The sequence below is a fragment of the Lacerta agilis genome, chromosome 10 (genome assembly GCF_009819535.1).
Source record: "Lacerta agilis isolate rLacAgi1 chromosome 10, rLacAgi1.pri, whole genome shotgun sequence".
Lineage (NCBI taxonomy): Eukaryota > Metazoa > Chordata > Lepidosauria > Squamata > Lacertidae > Lacerta > Lacerta agilis.
In genome coordinates this window covers 67,852,019-67,874,520 of record NC_046321.1, presented here as the reverse complement: position 1 = coordinate 67,874,520, position 22,502 = coordinate 67,852,019, and the positions used below count along the sequence as shown (strand labels likewise).

General features: G+C 40.4%; 2 protein-coding genes across 5 annotated transcripts in view; one reads left to right on the top strand and one right to left on the bottom strand.

Moving 5' to 3' along the window:
- INTS13 (integrator complex subunit 13) overlaps positions 1-7,737 on the bottom strand; it is a 31,989-nt gene extending 24,252 nt beyond the window's left edge. The window contains exons 1-3 of one of the 3 annotated variants that reach the window (XM_033163217.1): positions 7,571-7,737; positions 3,288-3,519; positions 525-599 (exon numbers count right to left, since the gene is read on the bottom strand). In XM_033163217.1, the coding sequence (XP_033019108.1) occupies positions 525-599; positions 3,288-3,519; positions 7,571-7,707 (444 nt within the window). In that variant the 5' untranslated portion in view covers positions 7,708-7,737. Of the gene's footprint in view, positions 1-524; positions 600-3,287; positions 3,520-6,477; positions 6,636-7,570 lie in introns of those variants that run through there. The other 2 variants (XM_033163218.1, XM_033163219.1) reach the window with 2 other exon arrangements.
- Positions 7,661-22,196, top strand: FGFR1OP2 (FGFR1 oncogene partner 2). Of its 2 annotated transcripts, none has more exons than XM_033163220.1 (6): positions 7,661-7,764; positions 13,857-13,993; positions 16,736-16,853; positions 18,895-19,037; positions 20,707-20,820; positions 21,762-22,196. In XM_033163220.1, exons 2-6 carry the CDS (start codon positions 13,859-13,861, stop codon positions 21,894-21,896), a joined length of 645 nt encoding a protein of 214 aa, XP_033019111.1. In that variant the 5' UTR covers positions 7,661-7,764; positions 13,857-13,858; the 3' UTR covers positions 21,897-22,196. The 2 variants fall into 2 exon arrangements, with proteins under 2 accessions (XP_033019111.1, XP_033019113.1); XM_033163222.1 differs by having other exon boundaries at positions 7,684-7,764; positions 21,765-22,196.
- The last annotated feature ends 306 nt before the right edge of the window (positions 22,197-22,502 follow it).

Here is a 22,502-nt window from a genome sequence, read left to right as displayed (position 1 = left end):
GAAAAGCAGAAAAATATTTTTTCCCTTGTTTCCTCCTCTAAAAATGAGGTGCGCCCTATGGTCCGGTGCGCCCTATGGAGCGAAAAATACGGTGAGCGCAAAAAATGGCTGGCAGGCATCTCCACTGGATGCCAATTATTATACTGTACTGCAATCTATCTACAGTTTAATTCAAATTAAACTCCACTACCTGCAGTAGCCTCAGTCAGGCCTTTGAAAAAACTCAAAAACTACAGGCTGATTCTACTTCAGTATTGGATTAAACAAATCAATTGAAAGAGGAAAGTAATAAGACTTCATGGTGCCTCAAAATCCCCAAAAGATGAATACAAGATAGGGTAAAGAAATAACTTGCAGCAAATAGTTAAGGGCAGCTTTATAAATCATTTTTAGGTCCCACCTTATTTTTGTGATTGTGAGTTGTTTTAAACTGTTTTTAATATTGTGTTTTAATGTTGTAACCTATCCTCAGACCTTAGTTATTATAATTTATTATCTGCCCCTAACCCTAACAATAATCATACCTCCTGCAAACTTTGATCTTCTTGGTTCCAAGAGTTTAAGACATTTGCTCCAGAGTCACTTACAATGAAGTTCACCTGAAAATTTACAAAACACAGCTTAAGAAAACATTTTTAAATCTTGATACTGTAACAATTAACACTATCCCTAGGGTCAGGGAATACGTGCGGAATCTTCAAGCGCCTCCCAACAATCCCATTATAATGGTATTACAAAAAAATGAGCTGAAGATGCGTAGAACATCACATCTGGCTGGTTCATATGACACACGAAGCCAAAGCTTGGCTTAGCATAAATGTGCACAGAGAATCTTGGACCTGCTTTGCTCCTCCCAGGTCCCTTTGCTGCTGCACTGCATCTTGGTTTCACTTTCATTAATAGCAACCTGTAATCACAAAGTCTGACGAGGAGAAAACCTAAGCACAAATCCCAGTTTGGGTGGCACGCTAAGTCAAGCCCCGGCTAACTTGACCCAACAACCCGCCCCCACCACAAACAAATCTCACTGCAGCCAACTAAAGACAACCAATCACGCCCTGCCCCCCCCCACCTCTCTCACTACCAAGAAATATATAAAAAATTGTCCAGTAGCACCTTAGAGACCAACTAAGTTTGTTCTTGGTATAAGCTTTCATGTGCTGCACACTTCTTCAGATACCAACACGGCTACCTACCTGAATCTAATACCAAGAAATAATAAGCGAATGGGGGGGGGGGACCTACCCAAGTGATGCATGACACAAAACCGCACACATATATTAAATAAAAGAATATGTTTTGGCACCCCACTACCCTTCTTCCATTTCTTCTCCAACCTTATACTGTATACAATACTAATGTCGCCCAACAAATGTAATTGATCTGTAGAAAACACAACATGAAAAGACAATGCACATACTTTGGTAAACCAAGAAAATCTTTAATAAAAAATATTTTTTTAAAAAAAAGGACCAGGGAGCAGCAAAGTTTTGTGAGCTCCTCTCCAGGATCATGAGATCTCAGTAAGCCAATGTTTCACTGAGCATGTCATACAAACCAAGCCATTATATTAACAGCTAAAAAAGTCATTGTGTCAAAATTGAGCCAATTTTTTTCGAAATAACCTGTTATTCCATCAGGTGATGTGTCAATAATAACTAGTTAAATGAAAATAACTCCTATCAGCAAGAGAAGTTGAAGCTCTGAAAGCTTATGCACACACTGTAAAATCTAATAGTAAGAAGTCCCATTAATCACAATGGATAATTTGAATTTGCCTCTACCAACAGCTTTATGACTGCAGGTAGTAAAGGCCTAATTATTCTACTTTAGAATATTCAGCTGGCAAAGATAAATTGCTGCAGAGGCTCTAAAATGAGAAAGGTATTGCCACTTTTAATACGCCAAACAATTACAGTGAAAGGAGGGGGAGGCTGGAACTTTAGTACAGCATTGCTAATGCTTTTATTCTGAATTCTTTTACTCTTATTCTTATTTCATTTCATTTTTATTTATGTTAGTGTATGAAATTAATTTTAGTAATTTCATCTGCTTTTATTATATTTTATATAACTTTGGTAAATCACCTTACCGTATCATTTTATTAAAATCCAAGCACAATATAAATCCAAGCACAATACATTTTAAAAAAACTGAAAGGGACTAACAGGGGAGGATGCCTCATTGAACATAGTGGAACAATTCTGAGTACAGGCATACCTCACTTTTATCATGCATTGCTTTATTGTGCTTCACCGATATTGCTCCTCACAGGGACGTGGGTGCAGCTGCAGGCACCCTGGCTGCTTCCAGGGGAGGGAATCCACCTCACTTCTGGCCATGGGAGTGAAAGTGGCTGGTTTTTCCCCTCCCACCCCTGCAGCCAGGGTGGCTGGGCTTAGACTACAGTATAGTGTAAACATAACTTTAATTGCACTGGGAAACAGACAAAAAAATCGCAGTGGTCTGGAACCAAACCTGTAATATCTCCAAGGTATGCACAGGATGTGCAGTGAATTGCATGTCAATCATTACTGAAAGTTGTAACTAACTGTATTTCTTAAGTGTGAAGAAAAATGTGGTAGCAAGTACCAAATTCAAAAAAACAGATTTCTATTCAGTGATTTTTAGAAAATGAAGTGAAAGCATTGCCAGTTTCTACTAACACAATGTTCCCATGGCTATGGAATGGGCTGAGCTTACCATGGCTACCAATTCTTTACAAAATATGGTTACTTCCATACCTCTGCAAACTTATTCATCATCTCTTCTGTAGCTCTCACTATCTTCAGTTTCAGCAATTTTGTCTTAGGCACCAATGTAAATGCAGGCACAATTATACTTTACACAATACTAAAATCAAAAGACCAACAACAAATTGTGCAACTGCATAAGGGGGCCAAAGATCAAGATTGAAAATTTCAAGCAGCACTAAACTGCAATCATAACCACTGAAGTGCAAATCCTACAGAACTCAAGAGTAAACATAGTTATGATGCACTATTAAAGGTAAAGGTAACAGGACCCCTGACCATTAGGTCCAGTCGCGAACAACTCTGGGGTTGCGGCACTCATCTCGCTTTACTGGCCGAGGGAGCCGGCGTACAGCTTCCGGGTCATGTGGCCAGCATGACTAAGCCACTTCTGGCGAACCAGAGCAGCACACAGAAGCGCCGTTTACCTTCCCGCTGCAGCGGTACCTATTTATCTGCTTGCACTTTGACGTGCTTTTGAACTGCTAGGTTAGACTCCCCTAAATACAAAATATAATTTTACCTGTCACTTACTAGTTTTTTAAAGGGGAATATATCAAACATTATTCTACAATATTCCATGGATGATTCCACTGAACAGGTCCATAGCGATCGTGATATAGGTGCAAGAGGTATGATCCCTTGGGTTCGATTCTTCATTAACATATCAAAGTCAACATGTTGTCTGCAAGATTCTGCCATATAAGGGCAGTGATCCACCACAAAAACTGTTTTGTGTGATTCTGAAAAAAGTTTCATTTTCTTCCTACAAGAAATGAATAACAGAATTAGTAAAACACTATGCAAATTTCAGCACAATCATACATATCTACTCAGACATAATTCCTAGAATTCAATGGAGCTTACTTCCAGCAAGTGACTATAGGATTGCAGCCTCATAAGCAAGCCTAAAAGTGAAGATTTGAATAATCAATCAATCAATTTATTTATTGCATTAGCCCTATGGCCATACCACATAGTAAAAGACCAGGCAGTAGCCTGACACAATTATGCAAAGAATACAACAGATACAGTTAAAACAACTGGAAGTAAAATCGTACTGGATAAAACAAATAAAATAAAAAGCACTAGCGGGCGTGACGACAGTGTCCATGTTGGGAATATACATAAGACTAAGACTAAGGGAAGTTGGCCAAAAAGGTGGTCCTGAGTTTCAGGGCCTGTAATATGTAGATGGCCACTCCACGTCATCGTCCCTGGCGATAGTTGGCGGGATTAGAGGGAGAAGGCATATAGTGGAGTGGCCATCTTATTGAGGCATATAGTGGGCAGTAGAGGAAGAAGTGAATAAAGTCCTCTATCTTTCCATTGTTGCATGGGCAGAGTCGAAGATCCAGAGGGGTATTGGAAAAAACATGATTTGAATAAAAAGTACAAAAAGGATTGGGAAATGTTTGTAAGGTATTTTAAAAATCAGTATAAACAGATAAGCAGGACTTGAATAAATTCGGCAGTGTAAGAGAAAGTAGGAGATAAAAGTAGGAGTAATTTAGAATATGCAGAAGGGGTGGAAGACAAATGAAACCAGCGAAGGAGAAGAAGGGGAGTCCTTATGAGTTTTGTTCTTATTTTTTGTGGGGTTTTTTCACTTTTTCTTTCTTTTTATGTCTTTTCTGAATCGTATGTAAAAATGCAAATAAATTTTTTATATATTAAAAAGTGTAGATGTGAAAACACTTCTTTTGATGCACTTTTGAGTTGTACCAATTGGCAATCCTTTCCTGCTTCCTTTGATGTGTGGTTCAGTAATTACTTTTTTAAAAAGCAAATACAGTGGCCCAGTTTGCACAATACAGTAAACAGTAATGATTTGCTGGAATGGGCTGATTTCCTCCTTCCTGCTTGTGCTGGGGAGAAACAAACCACTGCATGTTTTACATTGTAGTTTCTTCATTCCAACAAATCATGATCAGTATGTAAAGAACAACTACCAGAATAAAGGGCATTTCCTTCAAATGGGATACAATTAAGGTTTCCAAGTCAGTAATGCTTTTAAAGACACAAATAACACTATCCACATTTATTAGGAGTAAAAGATATTTATGAAAGTTTCCATCTTACTATGAATCTTCAGATGTTTTAGATTTATCATTTTAGTGTATTAGTTGGCAGGTGCAAAAATGGCTTCTCAAATACTTAGCTCATATTTAAATTAAGAAACTTTGTTCAGAACTGTTGCACGTTTATTCTTGTCTCAATTAACACTGCATAATATTGCTTTTCCATGTGTCACATCTCTCACAGGATGATGTCAAATGTAGAATGTGACACTTTTACTCAGTGCTAAAGACAAACAATTTGTTTTCCATCTCGTCCTAAATATTTCATCAATTTATGAGGGGTAAGCAGTGCTCAACTAATAATACATAATTCTTCTTCTTAAGAACTGATCCATAGATTTCAAACTTATGAAAACAATCTGTGTGAAACCAAGAACCACAATCCCCTTTCAACTGATTCTGAAGATGTAAAAACCCAAGCCATGTTGGTAGTGATTTGGTTGAGATTCCTGCATTGCAAGGGATTGCACTAGATGACCCTCAGGATCCCTTCCAACTCTACAATTCTATGATTCTAATTGTCATTTTCTCTCAACCCCCAACCAAAAAAGACAATAAAAAACTGTTTGTAGATATATGCTTCTGTTTACAGGTCACATGCCCATTCACCTAAAACAGCTGAAGGGGAGGGGGAGTCCCAAAAGAGTTAAGAATTGGTATTTTTTTAAATCTTAAACTTCCAGACAATTTATGTCTGCATGAGGATTTCTAAGACAGAAGCCGCTCTCCTTTCAGTAGGAACACTTTACAGTATTGTGTTAGTTGACAAGTTGTTGTTGCTGTTTTAAATGTAGGTAGGAAATGCATGAATGCGTCCTTTTGTGGATCTTGCAAGCAGTTGTCTCTTGGGCTGGCAGAATTCTCCAGCCTGCAGAATTCCAAAATGCTGCTCCATTGAACCAGGGGGAAAGGAATCACCATTACATGTGTGTTTAATCTTTGGCTCAATCAGGGCCTTCCCACCCCTGAGGTGAGGCAAGGAGAGTGCCTCAGGCGGCAGGGTCCACTGGGGCAGTAGATCCCTCCCTTGTTGCTTATGCACATCTTCCCTGACCCCTTCCGCCCTGGTGGGGACGAGGAGAGCACAAGTTGGGGTTTTGCCCTGAGCTGACCCTGGGTTCCAGGCAACCGAGTAAAACCTATCCAGACCCTCCAACCTATCCAAACACCTCCTCCACGAGAGGTCCAGAGGGCAGCAACACGAAAACCAGCCTTTTCTGCAGTGGCTCCCCATTTGTGGAATGCTCTTAGCAATGAGGCTCACCTGAGTCCTTCATTATACGCCTTTACCTTTAGGTACCAGGCAAGAGCATTCCTTTTCAGTCAGGCCTTTTGGCGGACGAATATCCCATAACCTTTTTAAATGTGTTGGGGGGGGGGGGAAGAGTTTTGTTTTGTTTTGGTTCTTGCTTTTATTATCTATCGTGTTCATATATTGTATTTCTATGCCGTGAACCGCCCTGAGACCTACTAAAGGGCGATATACAAACGTAATAAATAAAAATAAAAGGTGTTTAATGAGCGCGGGTTTTATCGAAGAGCCGTATTTAGAGGGTCGTACACGTGTCGCACTGGGAACTGCCTCGGGGTTTGCATGCAGCTGAGGAGGGCTGCAGTTCCGGGCCTCAGAGGGTGTTTCTTACTGTGGTTCCTGACATCCGCCGTCCTCGCAGTCTAGCTGCACCGAGGCTGAAGTAGGTTACTGCGCACCGGTAACGAAAGCGGAAGAGGCTTCGGCAGCCCTCGGACTCGCCTCACGGGAAATGGGCCAACCGGTACCTTCAACCTACTCGAAGCCGGCCCAGCCGCCCTCGCCTTTTCCGCGACGGCTCCCTTAAAACATCGCGAGAGCCTCCGGTTTTTCTATAGCGGCCCATAGAGGCAAGAAAGGTGAGAGCAGAACTCCAGCTGCTGCTGGGGAAACGCGAATTCCCTGGTTCCTTTCGAAACGCAAGGAAGGTGAGCGCTGCAGATCACGCTCGCCGCTTCCTCCCAGCCAGTATAAAAGCGCTCGGAAATGCGGTGCGTATTGCGTTTTAAACTGCATTCATAGCGGCTCAATGTCGAGTTCAGTGAGGCCCGGATTCGAAATAGCATGAATTTCCGGGCGACTTTGGGACTCTCAAATGCTAACGGACACCTGTGACCATAGGAGCCAACTCCTAGGAGCCATAGGGGCTTTGGGCATTCCCATTCAAATAGTGAGCAAGCATTACGTCACGTGATCAATTATGTGGGGCGGGGCTTACCTGGGCTCCCACAATATTTCTTTCAAGTTGGCGCCCCTGTCAGTCACTTCTGCCACAGGACAGGAGGCTTACAAAAAGTTGTTCGAAGTCAACCCAGAAGCAAACTCCTCGGTACATCTATACTCTCTCCTTTTGCGCACATCTATACTCTCTCCTTCTCCCTTGAGGGAGATTCTCGCGATATCTCGGCGCAGACTTCTATTAGCCCGAGAAATCGAGAGGCATTTCCTCCTCTCCCCTTCAGGGAAGTCCCGCGATACTGCACATTAGACGCTACACTTCGGCCCCGCCCCCGGGAAAGCTGAGGCGATGCTGGGTGAGCTCGCAGCTCTTCTCGCTATGCTCAAAGAGCGAGCGGCATACGGGCGACGGGAGCCGCGAAATCTCGCGATAGCCGCTTTTGTGTGACACTTGGGTCCATCCTTCCAGCCGGTTGGCGGTGCTTCTTGGTGCGCCGGCGCCGGCGGCCTCTCTCTTCCTTACCTACCTCACAGCCCCCTCATGGGGCCTGTCGGCGGATCTGCGCCGCCTCCGCGTCCTCCTCTCCCTCGAGCCGTCGCCATTTAAGGAAGCGACGCGGCGGACGAGAGGCGAAGCCGGATTGCCCCGGGGGTCTCGCCACATACCCGCCCCGCCCCCAGCTCCGGGCGCTGGCCGGCGAGGAATGACTTGGAACCATCGGTGAGTGGGGTTTTGTACGAGGGAGGGAGCGCGCGCGGGGAGGCGACCCTGCCGCGCTGTGATTGGCTCGTGGGGAGGCGCGAGAGCGCGCAGGTCCCTCGCTTCTCTCGCCCCCGCCGCGCGCTCTTTGAGAACGTCACGGTGGAGCCTTCGAAATTAAACGGCTCTTTTGGGACAGGCGCGGGCGCTGAGCGTGGTTGTGGGTGGTGGACGACGCGAGGGGCAGAAGTCTCTGAGGTGGAGAAGCCGGCGCCACAGAACCATGAGAAATATGGCAGGAGGAGGAACGATGCTGGAGCTCCTCCTGTGTGGGCCCGACGAGGCTGTTTCCGCAGTATAGAGTTGGAAGGGACCCCCGGGGGTCATCTAGTAGTCCAACCCCCAGCAATGCAGGAAACTCAGCTAAAGCATCCATGACAGATGGACATCTGACCTCTGCTTAAAAATTTCCAAGGAAGGAGAGTCCTTTCTACTGTCAAACAGCTCTTACAAGAAAGGAGATGGACTTTGTGACAGCAACTTGAAGCCATTGGTTCAGGTCCTGGTGGGGCAGGTGCCTGCTTGCATCTGCTCCTGCTAGAGAACTGTTGGAGGATGTAAATTACTGGCATGTGTGTATGTCCATATGTGCTCCTCCACAACTTTTTTGTTGTTAAGTGTGAGCTTAAATGTCAAAAAACCCACAACAAAACATGCATTAAAAGATAAGGAACTTCGGTTTTGTACCCATCACAGTCCCTGCACTGATAGCAGCAGGGCTGAGTGTAATATACTTACCGGTACTTACTTCACATGATTTATATCCCACATCTTTGACACAGATTAAGGTTTCCAGGGCAGCTAATAAAGTAGAAAGAAACACATAGTACAATTTAAAATAAATACTATTATAATATCAAAAAGTATAAACTAACAGCAAATAAAAAAACAAAACAAAACATTTAATGGCCAATTTAAATTGCTTTCACCATCTCTGCTCTAAGGTTAAAGAATGGTTGCATTAGCTGTTCTCAAAAACCTGGGTGAAAAGAAATGCTTTTGCCTGGTATCTAAATAGTAGTAAAACTGAGGAGTCACCACAAAAGGCTAATCTACTTAACACAATATTTGAAAAGAGACATATTTGTTGCTGACTTCAAATAATGTTTTGCATGTATTGCTGTGTTATTATTACATTTTTATCCAGCCCTACCTCCAATAAGCTGAAGATGGCACATGCAGTTCTCTTTCCACCTCCGAAAAACACAGTGAGGTGACTTGCTGAAGGACACCCACTTAGTTAGCCCCCATGACTGAGGTTTTTTTTTAACCCTTGTCTCTCCAGTTCTAGTCCAACATTGTAACCACTACAACCCATGCTAGTTTTACTAACATTGTAAACCACCCCCACCTCCATGTCATAAATGCCAACACTGGAAAAACACATTAGAAATTCACTGACAGTCACAGTCCATTCCTGCCTAGGTAGTATTTCAAGCCACCATACAAATGAGAAGTCAACATGATTATCCTGTCTTTGATTGCACACTTCCTCTGACACATCTTTTGGTAATGTGATTTACATAACAGGACACTTTACACTGGCAAAGTTCTTAAAAACAAAATGTAACACCTAGTTTTAATCCTGCCCATTCTAATGGCAAATTCTTTTACTCTCATTGCTGTACAGTTTTTGTTTTTAAGCATTTATATTAACGCTGTGGCGATCACACAGGGTCCCCAGTCGTTTAACGGACTATTGATCCCTGTGCCACCACGGCGCTTCGCTGCCACCAACCAGGATCCCCTCCCTGGTAATAACTGTCACAGTCAGGGTGCGATTTTAAACAAAATAATAAGTGTTTATTTAAAAACTTCAACAACTTAAGATATTGGTTACAACCCTGTCCTAATCCTACGCTCACCACTCTACCTCACCACCAACCCTCACAATCAACAACCACCCACCAACCAACTCCTTCAATCAACCCCTCTTCATCAACTGCCCTTAACCCACACTCTTTAACTCTAACTCTCCTTCAGCTGCCCCTAGCTCCTCCCCCCTCTGTTTATTGGTCTGCCTAGGGTCAGCCACTTAACCCCTTACTCACTCCTGCTCACATATGTATTCCCTAGGAAGGGCAAACGCCACAAACGCTTTTAGAAATTGGTTGGTATCTGTATCTGTGTATTTTATTCATTATACAGCATCATTTTATGATTATATTGTGTGTCATCATGGGTACTGTTAGTAGACGAGCAGCATATAAATTTTGAGAAATGTGTGAAACAGCACCAGATTTAGGGTGATGTAGGCGGTTTCCCAGCACAAGGCGCCAAGCTGAAGGGGCACCCTGAGACCTACATATGGACAAGGCATTCTTGTGGTTGGAACTGGTGCAGCTCCAGTCGCTGCTTCCTCCTCCTCCACCTCCCACTCACTCTGGGTCACTGCTGAACTTCTCTGCGTTGCAGTTGCTACAGTGGGGGGGGGAGGCACCAAATTTTGTCCGTCCATCCCTGAACAAAGTCCCCCATGACTAATGTATTGCAGTTCTCCAAAATCACAGTGGAGACCACCTTCACCAGCTCAGAGGAGTATGTTATTGGACAGTAGGGTGGTACAAACAACATCTCTGTTCTCTGACCCAACACCAGGTACTGCCCCCTTGCATTTGGTTCCTAGGTGGAATGACTAGAATATATTTCCAACCCAATCCAAATCTTTATTATGGTCATAAACCAGCACAAGATAAAAGCACCTCCATACATAAAATGAAACATGCTAGAAAGGCAGTCGGGCAACTGCAGAAGTAGAGGATACACATACTCATACTCTCAGTTACAGTAGACCAGCATTAAATAAAAACACATAAAACATGTAAATCAAACCTTCAGTTTTAGACCTGCTGTGTGGCACATATCATCCTCTGACGTATGTCAGTCATAGCAGCACAATATCTGGCAACTGAATGTGTTATATCAGGATTTATATCGTGGAGCAGTAAGGAGATAGAGTTGCCCTGTTTGTCCTGGAAATTTGTGTATTGTTGGCAGGATAAACCTAGCATGTATGTTTGTGTATTACTGGCAGTGGAGAAAACTACAACATATATCCACACCCCTCTGACCTGGGTTGGTGCTGCCCAAAGTAACCTTGCTCTTAATTTTCTTTACTGGAAGTGAAAAACAAAATGAAGTGCCTTCTCGTAAGGAAACTCCATTTTTATGTCAGGGGAAAAATCTTATGTTAGGGTTTGTATAAACCATCTATGAGGATTTTCATGCTAAATCCTTGTTATCAATATAAAGGGTAGCAAACATTTCCCACAGACTCCCTCTCATCCACACTCACAGTGTGGCATACTGGGGTTTAAAAATACTGGTTGTCAGGAGACAAAGGTGACCCACCCGCAACTATCATTTAATTGTTCGAATAAATAAATAAAAATTTCAAAAAAACTACATAATAAAAAGGTACAATTTTTTTGCAAAATAAAATATTTTAAAGAAATTACAGTGTACATATATTGTACATATTACTGGCAGTATATAGTAGATACTAAATGTAAATACAGATAGTTAAAATTTAATTTTTAATTTTTAAAAAATTAAATAAATGGATGTTTTTAAATAGTTAGCTTGTACTGAACGTTTTACAGATTAAAGTAGTTCAAAAGCATATTTCATGCAGTCTGCTATATTAAGAGCAATCATTTGAATTCACTACATGATTGTGTGAATCTGTTAATAATTGCGTCTTCATCCAATTATCTAACAATTCCTTTTCAATGGATAGCAACATGTATGATTCCAAGCTCTCCTCAGACAGTGAATTTCTTAGCCTTGTCTTTGTGATCTTTAGTTTTGAAAATGTCCTCTCACATTGGACTTGAGTAGCTGATAGTGTGCAGATGACTTTATAAAGTTCATAAAGGTGATCATATGCCTTGTCATGAAATCTGTCGGATGCCATAATTTTTAGTACACACGATGGGCAAGTGCTACAAATTTTACATGTGTTGCAACTGGAATCCATATTCTCACCATCATTAAGCAATAGCTTTAATACAGCAAAGTTCAAAGCAAAGGAAAACAATTCCAATATTACTTGATATTTTCTGATTTGTGGAGACAGTTTAATAATACATTCCAATGCTTCATATTCAGGGCCCTTCTCTGCAATAGTTTTAAACTTTGCTGGACTGAAGCAGGATAATCTTTATACAACTAGTTACAGGTAGGTAGCCGTGTTGGTCTGCCATAGTCAAATCAAAATAAAAAATAATAAAATTTTGTGCATGCACACAAAAGCTCATACCAAGAACAAACTTAGTTGGTCTCTAAGGTGCTACTGGAAGGAATTTTTTATTTTTTATTTTCTTTATACAACTATTTGTGTTGTACAAAGCATGAATCTAGTGACTGAAAAATGTCCATTATTAGGTTAAACACGTTTGCTTGAAAACCAGCTAGAGAATCTGAGTAATTTCCTTCATCATCATTAACATTTTTGACAGATTATCTAATGCTTAAGGGGGGGGCACTTGCCATTGGGCAAGCTGACACCCTGGCCAGTCCGCCACTGCACATTCATGTGGTTAATACACTATAGCTACAATGGTAATTTGGGGTGGGGGCAAACCTTCAAAGAAACCAGTAACCTACCCCCCTACTTTTTTAAAGAATTGCATGAGTGCTCCTGTACCATTTACAGGGAAGTGCTTTCCTTTATACAAATAAAAACATTATAACTTTGAAAATAATCATGTTATGTGGGCATGAATGGACAAAGTGAGACAATGTGCCTCACTGGCAGCTCCACCTATCACAGAAGCTGTGACTTTGCAAACTGAAAGAAAAAAGGTTTACCCCTGTGGGAGTCAGTGTGGTGTAGTGGTTAGAGTATCTGTAGGTCTAGGACCTGGGAGACCCAGATTCAAATCCCCACTCAGCCAAGAAGTTCACTGGGGGTTACTATAATAATACTAATAATAATTTTATTATTTATACCCCGCCCATCTGGCTGGGTTTCCTCAGCCACTCTGTCCTATTGTTGTTGTTGTTCAGTCGTTCAGTCGTGTCCGACTCTTCGTGACCCCATGGACCAGAGCACGCCAGGCACGCCTATCCTTCACTGCCTCCTGCAGTTTGGCCAAACTCATGTTAGTAGCTTTGAGAACACTGTCCAACCATCTCATCCTCTGTCGCCCCTTCTCCTTGTGCCCTCCATCTTTCCCAACATCAGGGTCTTTTCCAGGGAGTCTTCTCTTCTCATGAGGAGGCCAAAGTACTGGAGCCTCAACTTCAGGATCTGTCCTTCTAGTGAGCACTCAGGGCCGATTTCCTTGAGAATGGATAGGTTTGATCTTCTTGCAGTCCATGGGACTCTCAAGAGTCTCCTCCAGCACCATAATTCAAAAGCATCAATTCTTCGGCGATCAGCCTTCTTTATGGTCCAGCTCTCACTTCTGTACATTACTACTGGGAAAACCATAGCTTTAACTATACGGACCTTTGTCGGCAAGGTGATGTCTTTGCTTTTTAAGATGCTGTCTAGGTTTGTCATTGCTTTTCTCCCAAGAAGCAGGCGTCTTCTAATTTCGTGACTGCTGTCACCATCTGCAGTGATCATGGAACCCAAGAAAGTGAAATCTCTCACTACCTCCATTTCTTCGCCTTCTATTTGCCAGGAGGTGATGGGACTAGTGGCCATGATCTTAGTTTTTTTGATGTTGAGCTGTCCTATACATGCCTAAATTTGTCTGTCCTATGCATGCCTAAATCTAAGGCCCACTGTGCTGTCTACAACCTGTTTTGCTATGGCTGGTTACAACCTTCCAAAATACCACAAACTGCAAAAAGAACCAAATAAATTATAAAAATAAATAAATAGAAAGTGCTGTTGCATTGGAAAAAAGGTGACGAATAGCTTTTCTATCTCAGTTGCTAACACGAGAGTCCATATTAAAATGCTTCCTCTGGCTGGGAAGTAAGATGATAATTATATTTTAATGTTTCAGAATATGGGAACACACATGCCACACATCTTACAAGTAATGAAATTGTGTTTTTATTACCCAACAAACTATTTGTCCAATTATTTATTTTAGAAATGAGTTGCACAATTGAGAAGGCCCTAGCTGATGCAAAAGCACTAGTGGAGCGACTGAGAGAACATGATAATGCAGCAGAAGCTCTGATTGAACAAACTACGGCACTCAACAAACGAGTGGAAGCAATGAAGCAGGTGTGTGGTCTCTTGTTAATTATTCCTATTTGGAAATAGACTGTTTAAATGTGACCATTTAAGATTATTTGCAGTGGCCTAGGGAGTAAAATGAATTACACAGCCAGTTAAATGTTTAATAAGGTGTTTGAATTAGTTAATGCAATGTATATTGTGTGAGAGAGGGGGGGGGTTGCATATAAATTTGAGACCAGTTTAAGTAATGTAGTGTTGTATAAGCTTGCAAAAACTTATGCATCCACACTTGAAGCCTAGAGATTCTTTTGCATTATGTTGTTCAACTTTGATCAGATTTTCCTTGTATCAATCATATGTAAATATATTAAATTTTTGGCAGGCACTAGGACTTTTAAACTCATTTTTCTGCCAAAAAACTCTAACACATATTAATAATAATAATAACAACAACAACAACAATAATAATTTATTTATACCCCACCCATCTGGCTGGGTTTCCCTAGCCACTCTTTTTTAAAGCTTCAATAGACTTTTTTTACCTGCTGAGACTTGCATCAGAACACTCCACAGTACTATTGTTTTCCATCAGTATTCTTGTCCTTTATTTAATTTTTTTTAATTAAACTATATTTATGCCTTGCTTTTCCATCCATGAAGGCTCATAAATGGCTTAATAGTATGAAACCTAGAATTAAAACAGCAGTATAAAAAAGAGAATAACAATCTACAGCACAACATGGGCATAGAAACAATCAATAAGCTGTTATCTGCAAAGACCTTTCTAACAGTAGCATTGCAGCCTGCTACCTAAACCACATTCATGAAAGAACCAAGTGAGCTCTTTGGAAGGTATTTTTGCTGAGAGAAACATATATACTGTGCTTATTTTGCATATGTTTAAGTTATAATCTAATAGTCATAGGCATTTTTAAAGTATTTTTTATTAAAGGTTTTCTTGATTTACAAAGGTAGTGCAATGTCTCTCGTATTTTTTCCATGTAACATTTTTACAAGTCAATTTCGTTTGTTGAGACATTAGGAAGAAAAGGGGGAAAGAGGTGGGCGGGATGGGTGGGGTGACAATGTTTCTATTTTACTTAATATATGTAGGGTTTGGTGTCAGCATGGTTTGTGCAGGTTCTCTGTTCACTTGTGCTTCTTTGGTGGTGAGAGAGGTCGGGGTTTGCGTAGGGTGCGATTGTTCATTTGTGGCTGGCTGTGGTGGTCTTTGGTTTCCTGTGTGAGTGGGGTGGGTGAGTGTTTTTGGTCAGGTTAGCCATATTGATTTGTATGCTGTTGGTAGATTTTTGTCATTGTCATGTTGGGCTGTGTGTGTGATGAAGGGGAGCCATACCGGGGTGAAGGCGTCTTCTTTTTGTCCCCATGTCAGTTTCAGCTTACTCGTTAGTTTTTCTAGTAGGGCTGTTTCCCATACTACTTGGTACCATTGGTCCATGCTTACTCCTGACAGGTCTCTCCAGTGTCTGGTTATGATGTTTCTGGGTGCTGAGAGTAGGTGGGTTATGAGTTCTTTGTGGTGTAAGTGGACATTGTTGTCTTGGAAGATGTTTAGTAAGACCAATTCTGGGGGGATTTCTAGCACTTGCTTAGTTATCTTACATATTTCTTGTATGGTTGTTGTCCAGAATCGTTGGATTTTGGGGCACTCCCACCACATGTGGAGGTTTGTGCCTGTGGAAGTGCACCCTCTCCAGCATTTTGGTGAGGTTCCTGGGCGTATTAGTGCTAATTTTCTTGGCATTAGGTACCACCTGTACATTAGTTTTAGGGTGAGTTCTTTTCTTTTCGTTGATATGGATTTAAAGGGGGGTTTAGACCACATTCTGGTCCATTGGGTGGGGTTGATTTAATATCCTATGTCATCCTCCCATTGTTTTTTGATTGCGTCTAGGGAGTTTGTGGGATTTTTAGTAGTACTGTGTTTTGTATATTGTGGATACCATCTCTTTGCCATGTCCCTTTGTCATTAGGATGAGGTTTTTGTCAGGGGTCTAGTTGCTGCTGATTTTACTGCTGGATTGTTTAAGAGGGCATGTAATTGGTGTTGTGCTAACCAGGACATTTGGGTGTCTTCTAGTTTGTCCAGTCACAGGCATTTTTGTGTGTGTTTCATTTCCATCCATCACCCCTGCCACACCCATAGGTAAGTATACTAGCCAGCTGAGAATAACAGTTCATACATGTACAGTTCATACATGTACTGTATGTGGTGGGCCCATTCTGATGGCCAGCCCTCAGAGACTGATGGAACCTGATGCATTTCTGAATGTTCTGGGGGATTTTTCTAGTGGAGAAAGTTGTTGAAGCTGGTCTTGCTATGGCAGGGTTTCTCAAACTTGATTCTCCAGCTGTTATTTTACTACAAATTCCATCATCCCTAGCTAGCGGGACCAGTGGTCAGGGATGACCCAAGTTTGAGAAACACTGTGCTACAGAATGGCAAGAAGAATGGGTGGTTGACACAATCATTCCTGGGTGTCCTCTCCAGTGTTTGGGAGCTCAAGCAGCTCCGTGATACTCTTGAGAGGCTCCAGACTATAAAGCAGGCTGGACAAAGCGCAAGTTTCACTGTGAAGCTGACCGAACAGAGTGTAGGCAGGCATACAGCTGCAGACACTGATTTAACAACCCTTTCCCCCGTAAGATAAAGGGGGAGGGATTGGTGAAAGGATACTTCAGAGGAATACCCTGAGTACAATTCTGGAAATACCACAATACTGTGCAGTACAGCATGCCAATTATGACAAATTTGCCTACTTTCAGTACCAAGAAGAAATTCAAGAACTTAATGAAGTAGCAAGACATAGACCCCGCTCTTCACTGGTACTGGGAATCCAGCAGGAAAACAGGCAGATCAGGGAACTACAGCAAGAAAATAAAGGTGAGTAAGCATTCACTCTAGAAGGAGATTCTGCACCATTTACATACTGTAGTTTATAATAATGTAAGTTCCAGAAACTGAATCCCAAGGATTGTTCGTTAACTTTAAAACATTTCATTCATACTAATCATTTGTTTACTACCACTATTATTATTATTACTACTACTACTACAATTATTACTACATATCTGAGGTGCATATACACTGTTAAGCCATTAAAGGGTCTGAAGCAATAGGTGGATGCTGCTTTGAAGGTAGATGGGATTGGAGCCTGATGGGACTGAAAGCTGTAAGGAAATGTGTCGAGATTCTGCAGGTGCTTGGAGAGCCAGAGACTTGTGTTAAAGATGCTCACTACCCAAGATAAAAGCAGATGATGATGACAATGATGATTTATTTGTAAATCAGCCACTCGGGAGATGTAGAGTAAGAAGCAGGTAACTTCATATGAGACACTATTGGATGGGTAAAAAAATTCATGGGCATGTGCTTATAATGCATTAATGCTAACAACTAGATATTTGGGTTATTTATGCAAGTGGTGAAGAAAAATACATTCAATTGAACATTTAAATGGTTAAATACAAGGTAATTTAAAACATTGATAGTCACCTCCCTCGTGCATTTTAAAAAAAAATCTTTCTTTTTTATTTATTTATATTTTAAAAATTATTTTTATTATAATTTTCCAACAAAATTTTAACATAATCAATTCTAAATAAAATAAACAAAAAATACATTTTCTATTGTGTCCATCCCCGTCCCCCTCACACGACTTCCCCCAACTTCCCTTTCTGGTTTATCACATATTCGTTTCTTCTGCCTATAATTTTATATGCCTTATATTTTGAAATTACAATTATACCTTAATTAACAATTAACAAATTCTTAATGTTTTATCCTTGTATTTAATGTTTGTTAATTGTAAGTGTCTTAATCAAATCCTGCAAGTGAGTCCATTTCAGTGCATTGTTTCTGTATTTACATCATGAAAGGTTCCCAATCTTTCTTAAAATCATTATTGTCCTTATCTTTGAGTCTCTTTTTTTTGTCCCACTGGTATCAGTTGTTGGTCCCCTTAGAGTAGTTTTGTTTCTTGATGATTTTGTGTATTGTGTTTTTGTGTATTTTTTTCAGGGTGTAGTTTTTTGACCTGGTGACCTTTTTGTATGTACTGTACAAATTAAACAAATTAAATTTGGATTAAAAAAGTAATTAACACTCTGAAAACCTACTAGTAGAATACTTTATTTTCTTCTGTGTGACAATATTGGTGTAACTCTTATCAGATTGAATAGAAGCTGCTTCCACATGTGGGTTTTAGGAACTAGGGGTGACAGATTGTGATGGAATGATTGAACTGTTGCTAAAGAAATTATCTGAATACAGAAAATTTAAAAGCGGGGTAATTAGCAAATCTTCTACAGGTAACTTGCAACTTGTGTGCATTTAACCTGTGCACATTTAGCTTTACGTGCTTGGGGGATGGAGAAAGGGACAGGGAGCTGACGTCAGGGAAAATAACTGGCAATCCCACCCACCATTGAACCCAATGTGCTTTCTCTATATGCAATTTTGGCTTTACACTCTAGCCCTGGAACATAACCCCTATGTAAGAGTTGCCTGTAGGTAGTTGTTTGGTTTGATTAAACATGTTGCCACTTATATTAATAGTGTACCAGCACATGTTTGCTTATCTGTTTGTTGTGGTGCTAGACACAATCAATTCATAGTATCAGAAATTTGGGTTAGTTTCACACATCCACCCCACAATTAATTAATACTATGGCAACTATAATGAAATGGGTAGTTCTCTAATAGTGTAACCAGTATGAGCAATATGGTGGATTGTTTGTATCCAACATTAGCCTGCTCAGAGCAAACCCACTGAAATGAATGGACATTACTAACGTTGGGCAATTCATTTCAATGGGGCTACTCTGAGTATAATTCAGTTGCATACAACACACGCAGAAGCACTTGCTATATTTAGATAGGGTTTCCTGTGCACAAGTTAAATGTGTTGAACTTATTTCAACAGAATTGCGTACTTCTCTTGAAGAACACCAATCTGCCTTGGAGCTAATAATGAGCAAATACAGAGAGCAGATGTTTAGGCTGCTCATGGCCAGTAAAAAGGATGATCCAGGTATAATAATGAAGTTAAAGGAGCAGCACTCTAAGGTAGTATGCCTTTTAAAATTCTCTAAGCCTTTTTGCAGTATAATGTTTTACCTTCTGATTTATGCACCTTCAGTAGTTTTAACTTCAGATTTTACTTTTTTACTCTTAAGACTAGAGCTGCATGGCCAAGTCTCATTTGCAGATCTTCACCCTCTTCTGCTGCACATTGGCACTGGGGGGAAAGATTTGCAAAGTAGTAGTTGGTAGCAGGAAGAGTGTTGTTGTTCAGTCATTCAGTCGTGTCCGACTCTTCGTGACCCCATGGACCAGAGCACGCCAGGCACGCCAGGAAGAGTACTTAATTCTTTTCCCATCAACTACATTTGCTTGTAACTCCTGATTTCACCTAGCCAGGATTCCAGACCCATCTGTGTTTGTACACATCTAAACAAGTTTAACTGCATACCATGAATAGGTTTGGTGGCATACTGAAGACATATTGAAGACTACAGAATTACCTGAAGTAGTCAATAGAATGCTAACTCTCCAAAGAGCTAAATGGAAACTTTTCAGTTTGTCTAAAGGCCAATGTATTACATAGAAAAATGCTTCTGAAAACAGTTGGCAAACAAATACAGTAGTCTTTGTTAATATAATAGTAAAACCTAATTCAAAATCCTTTTTTAAAATTAGTACATTTCAGCCTGTAAAACAAAACATAAACAGCAAATATGTATTAAGTTTTTGTGTTCTAAATATATAACTTCCTCTGTGCTCAAATAACTGGGTTTGTTCTCCTCAGGGCTGATATCCCAATAGAGTGTTGTTAGCCTACACCAGGCATCCCCAAGCTGCCCTCCAGCTGTTTTGGGACTACAATTTCCATCATCCCTGACCACTGGTCCTGTTAGCCAGGGATGATGGAAGTTCTAGTCCCAAAACAGCTGGAGGGCTGAGTTTGGGGATACCTGGCCTACACACTTACTTACTGAAGCTAATTTAACAGATTTCCCCCCAGTTTCCAATCACCTTTTGAATGACTTATTTAATATTCCTCCTGAATTGATGCACTACATGTTTATTGTGAACGTGCTTTAATTACTAAAAAAAAAAGGAATGCAACAGCCTGTTTGAACACTATAATGTCATTGATGCCCCTAAGACCCTTGCACATAGAAGTATAGTGTACCATCATGGAGAAGGCAGTTGTTCATAATGTGTGTTCTCCTGAAGGTGGCTCTAAAACCATGGTTCCCAACATGGGGCACATGCCCCTCGGGGGGGGGGGAGTTGATTTTAAGGGGGGTATTTTGAGAATCAGTTAGACCAAGTTAATGGCCTTTTAGGCTTCCTCCATGTGAATAGTTCACTTTTTGAATAATAAGAATTATATGTCATGGGGGGGGGGGGGCATCAGGATTTTAGAGATGCTTAGGTGGGGCATGGCCAAAAAAGGGTTTTGAACCACTGCTCTAAAAAGACCCTGCTGGATAGGAAGCAGAGATCTGCATTATAACATGTTTTGAAATAAGCAAAACACAATGGGAAGAAATACTATTGGAACAGTAATATTACCAAAGACTACCAGTGGTTTGTTATGTTGGACTTATAATAAAATATTGAAATAAAAAATATTACGCTTTTCATAAACTTTTCTTATTTACAACTCAGTTGGCATTTTAAATTTGAAATGTTACTAGTGGTTTTTACTTTTATTCTTTTTGTTTAGGAGCTACAAGAACACATGGACCAAATCACAGAAATGGCAGCAGTCATGCGAAAGGCCATTGAAATTGATGAACAGCAGGGTTGCAAAGAACAGGAACGCATTTTTCAGCTTGAGGTAAATATTAAATTCCATGGAAATTCAAAAAATGAGTGATACTTCTAAACTGATGAATTCAGATAATTAGTAAATGACAGAAGAATTCATTTTCAGATTCATTTTCTGTTTTGAATGAAATTGGTCACTTAGCACAAGGCAAATATTTTACACAATTTACCTTAAAATGCATTTTTAATTACATTTGGTAGTCATACCTTATGTAGTAAACAGACTTACTTTATTGTCTAAAAAAACCCATATGGCATCTTGATCCTAGGGGCTGGCTTTCATTGCGGTGGCCCAAGTAATGCCTTGTGCTGCTGTAAACTTATTTTTAGTCTTATGATTGTTTCCAGTAGCATATTCTGGGAAAGAATTTATTGTGTAGCCTCATGGGAAACCTACAGGTGAAACTCGAAAACTCAGAATATCGTGGAAATGTTCATTTCTTTCAGTAATTCAACTTAAAAGGTGAAACTAATATATGAGATAGACTCATGACATGCAAAGCGAGATATGTCAAGCCTTTATTTGTTATAATTGTGATGATTGTGGCATACAGCTGATGGGAACCCCAAATTAACAATTTCAACTTTGGGGTTTCCATCAGCTGTATGCCATAATCATCACAATTATAACAAACAAAGGCTTGACATATCTTGCTTTGCATATCATGAGTCTATCTCATATATTAAACTCCAGTAGCTAATGAAAACAATTGCTTACATAAATGGAATTTTCCATGATATTCTAATTTTTCGAGTTTCATCTGTAGTTCCTTAAAGCATATTCTGGAGTAGAGCTTGAGACAACATAGGGCTGGGACTTTACCTGTGTTTTCCTTTTTTTCCCTTTTAAGTGCTTGAAATAATCTGTTCCATCGTTAATGTCTTCTCTGTGCAAATATTATTTCATGCTTTGCTATGCTACATTTAAAAGCATTGTTTCCTTGGTTACAGCAGGAAAACAAAGGACTGAGAGAGATCCTGCAAATAACTAGAGAATCATTCCTGAATCTCAAAGATGATGCATCAGAAAGTACATCTCTGTCAGCATTAGTAACGAACAGCGACTTGAGCCTGAGGAAGAGTTGAAGATCCTATGGAAATTTTGTATGGTCAACTGCACATAAGATCATAAAGTATCAGGGGTCACTTGCCAAGCAGCTGTTTCCCAATGCAGCCTTGACAAGTTAATGCATTCTAAATTTGATGACAATTTGATACTTTTTATACCATGTACAGTACATTCAGATTTATTTAAAATTGTCATTAGTGCCCAGTATTGATTACCGGAAACATACTTTCTGAAGGAAACTGGCTAACATCAGTTAAAGTTTTAAAAACAGCACCACTCGGAACAGCTGCAAAACGACACGCATATATTTAGAAGGTTCAGACTACTCATATCAGGTGCTTATACATAAAAACAGGTTCCTGCTCTCTAGGGCACATTCACAACATCATCTACCCACATACTTATTCCATTCATGGACTGAACTTGAAGAAAATCAGTTGTTTTGAACAGTGCTGATTGTCTTACACCTTTAGTCTCTATCTGCTTCAAGTCATGTGACATTTTACAAATGGGTTGTATTTAAGAAAAATAAAAAACAAGGTACCAAATAAATTAATGCATTGTCTTTTTTTTAGGTACAATTCTTTTGTAAAATATTGTAACATCTCTAGTGAGGAAGGGAG

Bases quoted from the DNA above. Each gene is read 5' to 3' on its own strand.
- FGFR1OP2 (XM_033163220.1), top strand. From the start codon at position 13,859: ATGAGTTGCACAATTGAGAAGGCCCTAGCTGATGCAAAAGCACTAGTG. The intron at 19,038-20,706 runs GTAGTATGCCTT...CTTTTTGTTTAG, and splicing joins TAAAGGAGCAGCACTCTAAG to GAGCTACAAGAACACATGGA. The intron at 20,821-21,761 runs GTAAATATTAAA...CCTTGGTTACAG, and splicing joins AACGCATTTTTCAGCTTGAG to CAGGAAAACAAAGGACTGAG.